Source organism: Sinohyriopsis cumingii, chromosome 18, assembly GCF_028554795.1.
Source record: "Sinohyriopsis cumingii isolate HCF-2022 chromosome 18, ASM2855479v2, whole genome shotgun sequence".
Classification (NCBI taxonomy): Eukaryota; Metazoa; Mollusca; class Bivalvia; order Unionida; family Unionidae; genus Sinohyriopsis; species Sinohyriopsis cumingii.
In genome coordinates this window covers 95,098,394-95,109,422 of record NC_142978.1, presented here as the reverse complement: position 1 = coordinate 95,109,422, position 11,029 = coordinate 95,098,394, and the positions used below count along the sequence as shown (strand labels likewise).

Here is an 11,029-nt window from a genome sequence, read left to right as displayed (position 1 = left end):
AGAAGAAAGCTGACACGTGATGACGATGATGATGATGATGATGATGATGATGATGATATATATATATATATATATATATATACATATATATATATATATATATATATATATATATATATATATATATATATATATATATATATATATATATATATATATATATATACTCGCCAGCGTTCGTGCGGTTTATCAATGCGGCCCGGTATAAGTACCATGCTTATGGTCGAACCAACGAAGACAATGTAGTGGGGTGCGCCTGCCAGTGTGGATACCTCTTGTACTCAGAGTGATAGTACTACAACGACTAATGCAGTAGTGATCAGTATTCTTCTTCCAGAAAGAATGTTTACCTCCTTTACCATCGTTACCTTTGGTGGATGATGTCAGAAAGTGACAGAAGAAAAAATCACAGAGCATGTTAAGAGAACGAGATGAAGAAGAGAATGGACAAACTTTGAAGTGTGAACGACATAACGAAGGGAGTGAAAGCAACACACTGTTTGTGATATTATACATTTTGGCGGATTTAAAGTATCTTAAGCAAATGCATTAGACTTCTTTGACTGAACGAAAGACAAAGAGATTCCCGTGTCAAGATTTCTAAACCTTCCATCACCATAACCACGCCGGCCGCCACTGAGATGTCAGCAGCATCAGCAGTTACTTGTACTATCACTACCAAAGCAGCAAGGATGCGCCGTTATTCTAGGGAATGTTTCAAATCGGAACTAGACCTGTTTGCCATACAACTAACCATGATGAGAATACAAGAATCACAATGGTAGAATTCCACCCTGTGTTGTCTGTGACTACACCAGCCCCTTTCAAGTTTGAAATCAAAGAACGCACCAAGGATTATATCAGTTTAAATAACAGTCACTTGTATCTAAAATTAAAAGTTCTCAAAATGGACAACACCTATGTAGGCGCCAATACCAGAGGAGATTCCGTGAACGATTCAGCGAGGTGGATTTGTACTGCAATAACAAATTTGTGAGCAGCAGCACGGATTCTTACCACGTGTGTGCGCATGTATGTTTAATGTCTGTAAAGCTCACCTAAATTTTTATTGGTTAGTAAGTATATGGGGTCTTCATCACTCCCACATGTTGTTGGATAGTAATCAAAAAGTGGATGTTGAATTGTAGGATGTGTGTTGAATAATAATTAAAAGTCGGTGTTGGATAGTACACCTCAACTGAATTATTGCAACGATATAACTTTGGTGGCCAAGCTTGCCCGCCACGTCTCCGTTCAGTGTGATCAAATCCGCATGGATCGTATTCCGCAAATTGCGCTGCCTCTGTTTCGTTGCCCGACGACCTCTCCGTTACTGGAACGTTTCTGCGACTTATCTTTATTATCACTTCCGGGATGTAAGGTCTATTTATGTCATCTTTTTCTACTTGTATCACTGACCGTAGTGGAAGATACTTTGATGTTGGTATTTGACTCAACCAGTGAATAGGTTTGTACGGGGATATATTCACTTCAGCTAGTAAACATCTTTCAAGAGTCCATCCAGATATTGTATAGATCAATTTTTCCAACTTTTCGAGAATCTTTATAAAGCTTGTGTCGATTTTGTTATTAATAACCGCTGTGTCTTTGTGGTTTAAAGTTATAAACGGATCGCCATAAAACCATACGGTTGTGGTCTTACGCACATCCATTTGTGATGTTTAACTATTAAGCGGCATCCTCAAATGCACAACGACAACAATATTTGCTTTAACTCCAGAGGTGTATATGTGTTATCACTTCGACAGGAATCCTGGATTCATCTTCGAAAAACGTTTCTACAGGTCTTTAACTGCCACGTATTCAGTTGGAATAATTGCCCAATAACGTTTTAAATCACCATGACATTTGTGAAGCTTAAACTCGGGTACTTGTAATTGCTTTGCGTTTGTAGCAACCTCAGTCGGTTGTATTCAGGAACACATGCAGCAATCTAGTTATCAATAACAGATGCAATACGGTTTTGTTTGTATTAGAACATGCGCGAATTTTCAGTTCCTTGGGCTCGTGAAGGAATTTGAATATGTAATCGTGCTATTATTTTCACGGTCAATCTAATGTGTGCAGTCCATATCAGTTATAGGGATTTGAATACAACCATAGATTAGTCCTTATCGTGCCAAGCGACATACTCAAAAGCCCAGAGATAAATGAAGCTAAGTACATGTTAAAGATTGGGTAAGTAGTGTAGTGGGACCTGTACTTGTGATTTATATCAACCTTACATCATCAAATAAACTTTTAATTTTCATTTACAACCATCTTAGGTATCAACGTCTTCTCGGCTATAAAGAAAAATGTTATTTTTTTTTTAAATTATTATTTCACGACTTATAATATGGGTATACATTCACAGTAAGCATGCATATACTTTTTTACCTCCTAATTATTTATTAGCGCTTTCAACGGCCTAAAAAATTTGATAGGCTTTTGATTTAGCAAGTTACGTAAGGACAAGAACTGTTCAATTAGCTTTGAGATTGGAGGGCACGCCGAAAATTTTATATTTCTTGATTAAGTTGTTTTCATTTTAAAATCGACACGAGAAACAAAAATTAAATAATCATTTCGTACAACAGCCAGCTTCACTAGTGCTAACAACGAACAAAGAGATCTGGCTTGCCTATGCAAATATTGATCGGTCTAGTAGAATTCACACTTTACTATGTTCAAAAGATTGTGTCAGTAATTCATGTCCACACTCGTGTCTAACGCACGTGGTCATGCAAATGCACTTGTCACAATCTCAAAGATGTATATACATAGTAGAGTGATAATAGCTGTTTTATTGGCCACTGATTTAGGTCAACAGTCTTTTGCTCCACGTGACTGTCCTCTTGCATGGACTCGTATTGGTAACTTTCACAATTCATGGCTTCGCATGTATAAAACGTCATTGCGTATAGAAGGAGCTGACCTATGTCAGTACCAAAAACCTAAAACGTTCATCGTCACTCTGCTCAATCTGACACACCTAATTTTGCAATAAATAAATCAATAAATAAATAAAAGTAAATAATAATAATAATAATAATAATAATAATAATAATATGAATAATATGAATAATAATAAATACTGTTCCGACGGTGGAAAAGATCGAATTTAGGTAGTAAAATAGTTATTAGGAAATCAACATTTTTTCAGAACCTGCGAACACATCTCTGAGTTAAGTTAAAACATTTTTAACATATATTATTTGTAGTATAAGCTTACGTAAATTGTAGGCCTACTGTTTCGTTATTGTCCGAATTAAGAGATTTAAGTAACGGGTACAATTATGAGTCGTATAGTCCTAATTTTCATCCGAATTTCTGCATCCAGATTGAAAGTTGGAAAAGTATGTAAAATATCTCACTTCTAAATAAAAGCATAAGTATGTATTGTCAGTTACATTATCTGATAGGCCAAAAATACTTTATTTTACACAAATATACGGTTAAACAGGACGCAAACCAAATATCGTTTTCTTCTGTTGGTGTAGATGCGAAATGATTGAAGAAAATTCACGGATCCGGTCTGGCCATGGTGTGTGTGTGTGTGTGTGTGTGTGTGTGTGAGGGGTTGTCACAATCTTTATATATATTGTTTGTCAATACCATCCTTCCATATAATGTAGTTGCTGTAAGCAATATATGTTCATTCTGCAAACGTAACGCGAAAATAAAAGAAAACAAGCAAAAGAACATAAAACAAGAAAATATACAATTACATGAACATTTTTGGCGACGGTTGAAATTGACTGAATGTTTCGCATTGTGACAGTTAAAATAATACAAGAAACATATCATCCAATTGAATATTGTTTACATCTGTTGAAATTATATGAATGTTTTACATCCCTAAAATCAAAAGCATGAAAAGTTGACTGATCGTAAAACATGTACCAAGCTGCTTTCCAAGCTTTTCAGTCTGTGTCTCTGGGAATTAATTATAAACCGGGGATAAATGTGCGTTGGAAAGTCTTCTCAGTTCTTCTTTTCATGCCCATATTTATATATGGTATACTCATAGGATATGGGGATGTGAGGAGTTACCAAGTTTTGGCCATAGGACAACTTCGAATCCTGAGGGGGAAATAAATCTAAATTATGACTGTTATAAGCACATATATAGGCCAATCACGTGTATATCCCAATGTTCAAGTCTCCGACTAATCTCATGTTTACCCCAAATGTTCAAGTCTTAGTCAAATCTTACGTTTACCCTAATGTTCAAGTCTCAATCCAATCTCATCTTTACCCCAATGTTCAAGTCTCAATCCAATCTCATGTTTACTCCAATGTTCAAGTCTCAATCCAATCTCATATTTGCTCCAATGTTTAAAGGCTCGGTTCAATCTCATGTTTATCCCAATTTTCAAGTCTCAGTCCTCTCTCATGTTTAGTCCAATGCTTAAATCTCAGTCCACTCTCGTGTATCTCAAAAGTTCAAATCTCAATCTACAGACATACATTAGGAGCTGCACAACAATTTAAAATTCTGAAGTTACTAAAATGTAATATATGATGTACGCCATCTACCTGCAACTTCCCTAAGATATGGATCAAAGGTTCAATACCGATATCTACAGACACCAACCCCAATCATATCCCGAAGTTTCGAGTTTCTGGAATGCTGTAGAGGGATGTATTGCGTATCACGGTACACGCACATACGTCTGATCGTACAGGATCATATAAATTAATGACAGCAAACTAATGGAGTTGACGCCTAAAATCACCTCACCCCATCATTCCTGGATTCGTCGCTTGGAAAGAAGAGGGGGCATGCAAATCACCCCACCCCATCTTTCCTCGATTCGTCGCTGGGAAAGATGAGGGGACATGCAAATCATCCCACCCCATCTTTCCTGGATTCGTCGCTGGGAAAGAAGAGAGGACATGCGAATGGAGGTTCAGTTCGATCACCGTTTTGTGACATTGGTTAGTTGCGTGTCTTTATATTACAGCAACACAAGAAGGCCACTGAACCTCCAAGGAAAATTTATGGGATAAGTTTGTCCCCAACATCCTCCTTATGATAAAAGAGGCGGAGAGGGGGGGGGGGGCTGAACATAGGAGACATTTAATGAAGAAATAAAGATAGCGTTCGAAAATATGATGGGAGGTTTTTGCGCAGGCATTCATTTTTCGAAATTGAATACCGTAATCTTGCGTTCTAGAGTAGACACTGAATTGGGGATAGGGCGCCTTGGGAAAGGAAACATCTTGAGTGAGACCCCCAAGAACGTAAGCCAGTATGAATTCGTGTCAACTTCTACAGGTTACCCGTAATTTGTAGGTTTTTTTTTTTTAAATTTGTGTCAGTGTACAGCAGTACAAACGTTTTGTAAGTTTTTATTTCTTATAACAATTAACGTTTTTAGAAATAAAATTTTACAATATTTTTTATCCCGGGAGTCTGGGCGTATTTTTTTTAAAATCGAGCACGATCCAGAATCTGTTTTAGCTCTGCGCGATGAACGTGGGGATAACTATAATATGCTTTGGAAAATTAACATTAGGCTCGGAGATCAAAACAGGTCTTTTTTTTTTTTGTTGCACCATACCCTATGTTAAACTGATAACGTCTTGCATAGAATTACATGTATTGATTTTTATGCCAAGTAAAACCCCACATTTTTGCGTATCTGGCATTATTTTAATTTTAGCGCGTTTTTTAAGGTAAGAAAAGGCACCACGAAATATTTAAATTGCATTTTATCCGTTTATTTTGCCAAATACGCGCCCTACACATATATTTAACCAATTTTTAAGATATTTTGGAAAATTTTAGCTGCTACGCGTTGCCTGAAATAGAGTTTTGAATTAAGTGGGTCCACGTATAATCCAAATAGGAAGATGCATTGCCGGCATGACGGAAGTAAAAAAGATACTTAGTGACGTCATTCTCTTGGCTCGAAAATATGTTACACAGCAAATTTATATCGACTCTTTAACCAAAATTTGAACACCATATATCAAATTCATAACTTTTCAAACACCAGATAGACAATTTTAATAGAACTGATCACCAGCGTATGAGGTATATACTTCTGGACTGCTAATTTAGCGATTTTTTTCATTTTTATATTTCAAGTTTTGGAAAGCTCTTGTCGTAATATCTTAGGGTTTGGGGTGGATATATATATATGTAATAATGAGACGATGGTACATCCCAGAAAGTTAATATCACACATATCTATTTGTTCACTAGTAGCGACACTTTCGTTTTTTAGTTGCTCCACACCGGGATCATGAACGCTTAAAGATGAGTTTGAGCACAGGAGTCTGATGTTTTATCAATAAAGTACGATGAAATTTATGGTACAGATAAGGTGATTTTTTTGTTGTCAGAGATTTCGTCGTACTTTAAAACGTCAGACTCCTGTGGTTAGTGTGTGCCTATATTAACAGAAGATGGCCAGAAAAGGAGTTTTTGTAGCTACTGGCTATTATCAGCCAGATATTTAGAACTGGAGGCATCCACTACCCAAATCTGACAGTAGTTATTCAGCGACTATTTACCTTGTCTCACAGCAATGCAGACTGTGAGAGATCTTTTTCTATGATGAAAAATAAAAATACACGCAGATTGTAGGAAGTCCCTGAATGCAGACACACTAACATCACTTTACGGTGTAAAACATTGACACCTGCTACATAGACTTTAAAAACCCATATTACACTTTGAAAAGTACAAAGGGTGCATGTGTTGCATATAATAATGTGTGTGTGTGTTACAACATACCCAAAATCAAAAGAATAAAGTAAAAACAGTTTCATAGATGTAAATAATTATGTAAACGTGACTAAAATTAGTTCGTGTATGCCATTTGTTGTTTTAATTTGTTGGTCTTATATAATGTATGAGTACATTGTTTCGTGTAATGTTTTTGTTTGGTCTTTGTAAGTTTTTTTTTGGTCTGGCATGCAGATTTTCATCTCAAGGGGATGACATGTATGAGCATGCCATTCTGATTAGACGATTATTATTACAATTTTATTACATTACAATTACAATATTACAATTTAATATATGCACGGAAAGAAACAGCTTTCAGTATGGTTTCACAGAGAGATATTATAGAGGTTCTGAATATTTAGTTGGGCTGAAGGCTAGCTTGATGAATTGAAAACTTTTTTTATTTAATTACCAGCTCCTGTTAAATACGAGGGAGCTAAATCATAACCACATACAAAATGAAAAACTTATATTTTTAAACTTTGCCTATAAATATTTTTTCCAATAATAATAATAATAATAATAACAATAATAACTTTATTTTAGCCTTAAATCCATAGGCAAAAGCAAGCAATTTTACGGCAAAAAAAATATTGATACAACAGTTTGCACCTGTGATCAATTAATAACGGATTACGGCAAGTGCAAATTGAAACACTTTAATTAATCTGGTATTGAAACCGTTAGAACAAAATGCTAAAACTAGAGTTTTAATTTCCAAAATCATCTGTAATCAGATTATTTTTAAAAAATGATATCACTTTCTTAACATCGGTTTCACAGCTCACATGTTAATTTGTAATAAAAACAGTCTACTCCAAATGGCATACCCTGAAGTTCGAGAACACGCAACGGCATCTAATGATGAATTATGAATAATCAAAAGCAAAAAAAAAGAATAAACACTGACACGCAAGCGCATAAACAAGATAACAAGCAAGTATACACGTAAAGGGGAATATATATGCGATTGTACACCTCCATTACACAAACACGGAATTCAGCGTCTGAGGAAAACAGGTTATAAATATTTAAACAAGAATGCACACACGACAAACGTAAGAAAATGTTTCTTAAAAACATCAAAAGTTTACATAAAATTCTTGCAACTCACAATTGTTAAATTACCCGAACTTATTTCATATTAATGAGGACATAATGTATATGTTAAAGAACGCAGGAGTCACTCTTCCATGCAGTATTGTAATATACTGTATGAATATATTATCACCAGCATTATGCGTGAACAGAGTTTGACCTCAGTGGAAATTAGATATTTCGAAACTTTTGTCTCTGTTTCACTCTCTGATTGAACCATACTTGTTTCACTCAAAGGTTGATCCAAACTGTACCAATATCCACATTTTCCGCTTTCAGAAATCCCATGTTTGCAATGAGAAGCGATGCGAAGCAGAACTCAGCTGTACTTGTGTTAATTTACGATGGTTGCGAAATACTGAGTTATTCGAAATGTAAATTATACGTTTTCAAGTTGGAACTTTTCTCTGCGGCTTTTATAAATAAAGCAATATCAGATATGCGATAATATTTGTGTTATCGGAGTCATTGCTTGCGCGGTGAATTTAACATGATTAAAAAAGACAGGTTATTTCTAATTAGATACATCCATCCATCCATCCATCCAAACACACATACCTACCTACCTACCTACCTACATACATACGTACATACATACATGCATGCATGCAGACATACATACATACATACATACATATGGACAGCAATACGTATATACACGGCACATATTGTCACTTGTCTGCGTACGTTGTTTACATTGTTATCTGAATTCTTATCAGTGTTTTCATACATAACGATGAATATACTACTCAAAGGCCTATGCAATCAATGATTTATTGTTCAGTACGAGGCTCGCCACCAAAAACGTGATACTGTCTTAGAAACACAAGTATGTGCCTCTGTGATTGTCATTTGTGATAAACGAATTGTATCTGAAAACACTGCAAATGTCACCTGGATAGGACTGTTGAACAAAATTGTTTATATTCTGACATCAAAATTGCTTCAGGGAATTACTTTTCACCTCGTTAACTTGCTCAGCAGGTGTCTTTATTTGTGTCAACAAGTCTAAAGTAGTTTATAAAATGCGGCTATTATCATCTTGAAATATTTTATTTCTTTTACTTTCAACAAAAGACGACTTACTGAGAAACAAAAATGTTAAAATAGGCCTGAATCAGGATAAAATTCCAAGTAAATATGGAATAAATTACTAAATCAGTGCACAGTCATAAACTGTGATCCGTAACGTTTTGCATTATTGACTAGATTTTGGTTTGATGGTTTTGTTTTTATTAACGACAAACTGCCATTTATTATCCTTCCATCTTTAAGGAAACTTATTTTAACTATCAGTTTTACGTCATTTTTGGGGTAGTAATAACAGCAGCAATTATAGTACAGCTGAATAGTAAGATCAATAGTAGTTGTAGTAGTAGTAGCGCTGACGTGTAACATAATCATCAACAGTGGTAAAAACACCAAACACTAATTGCGTTAGTACCGGGGATGGAGGAGGGAATCGCTGCGGTCACACCGATGGTATTTTACAGTGTGAGGGAAAACCTCACAGAATGTATCACTATCTTAGTCGTACATCCTGAGGTCCATTTCTCACAGAATAATATATTTCCATTGTTAAGATTTTGTTTTAAATAGTATTGATAATACAAGCTCATCCTTCAACCTTGCAGGTGTTCCGTAAGTTTCACGTTTGAGAAAATCTGTAGATCGCATGAAATGAGAATCGTTTCAAGATTATAAGTGCATATTCCACTAAAATCGACAACCTGATAACTTAAACGTCAAAGGTGATTCCAAATGAAAGTTAGTTATATGTTCTTTCCTCACCCAGTTATACTGGCCACTATATATAGCCTGTCTTACCCTGAGAAATGACATTAAACCCAAAGTAACAACAACAATCACATATATTGCTAGTGATGTGTTACATTTGGGTTAATGTGTATTTAATATTTTTCAAAAATGCTATGAACACAGACTTCAAGATTGTTGTTTAAAAATATCATGTTACGTAATAAGCACTGACACGTTGAGGGAATGAAAACCGACATAAAATGACGCCAATAGTTTGTCCTTCCTAGCACATTTTAACTTCATTTGAAATTATTTGTGTCAAAGCCTATAAAACATATGCTACTAAATATAATTAGAGAGAAAAAATGGAATATTGTGTGTTTTTGATGTCAAGTATACATCACATTTTAACTCGATGCGCGTCAACTGTCACATTAAACGCTATTACGAAATAATAAGGGAGACAGCACCTGTTGTGTACTCCGAGATGAATGATTGTAAATACGTAATTGATAATTATAATCTGGTATAGGTGACAGTGGAAAACAAAGGAGACAATCAATATGAAACAATATTATTGATTTAGACTGGATTATGACCGAGACTCGGCTAGGTAAATGCACTGTTCAGAAAGTGTCTATGGGTTAGGGAAGCACTGAGGTGTTGAGACACAGTATATAAGCTTTTGTTACCTGGCGGATTGAACTAGCACAGCGAATCATGTAGTTAGTTGTATATCATAGCACGTCGTACATAATAAGCTCACACAGTACAGGTAAGGAGCAAAGCGGGCGACATGTTAACCTCATAGACAACCTCAGCGCACTTCCTAAACGTTTTTACCTGTCACGGCGCTTTGAGGATACAAACCATACGTTTTCCAAACTTTGTGAATTTCGTTCATCTGGTGAGAAAGAACACAACTTCTGACAGATTTAGTCTCCGAGAGAGAAATATATTTTTGGATAGTCTCGTCTGTAATTTGGTAACCTGTAGACGTCAACATTTATGAATTAATCATCATGCTCGGCAGCAAAAAGCAGCAATTCTATGTCCAGTTTCTAGGATGGGTGGAATGTAAGGGAATACGTGGAACGAAATACACGGATCCTGTTATTCACGACTTGAAAAAGAAACAGGGAAAATGGAAGTATGCGCCAAAATTGACTATACAGGTCAATAAGAGAGAACTGCGCATTTCACAGGAAATGCAAGAGGAGAAGAAAAAATCGAAGAAGATCAAGAAGATTCAATTTCCCATGATTCCAACAAGGGACATTACGTACTGCATTCAGGCAGAAACTCCAGAACGACGGCCAGACGATATTGTGGCTTGCATATATCTAGGGTATGTACCACGCACCAAAAGATACGTTCATGCTCATGTATATAGATTTGACAGTCCTGAAACTGCCGCGTCTTTTGTAA

General features: G+C 35.7%; 1 protein-coding gene across 1 annotated transcript in view; it reads left to right on the top strand.

Moving 5' to 3' along the window:
• Positions 1-10,165: 10,165 nt before the first annotated feature.
• LOC149777532 (uncharacterized) overlaps positions 10,166-11,029 on the top strand; it is a 7,451-nt gene continuing 6,587 nt past the window's right edge. Inside the window, exon 1 of the mRNA XM_089942124.1 lies at positions 10,166-11,029. This exon is cut by the window's right edge and continues 6,587 nt beyond it. Within this exon, the coding sequence (XP_089798250.1) occupies positions 10,624-11,029 (406 nt within the window). The 5' untranslated portion in view covers positions 10,166-10,623.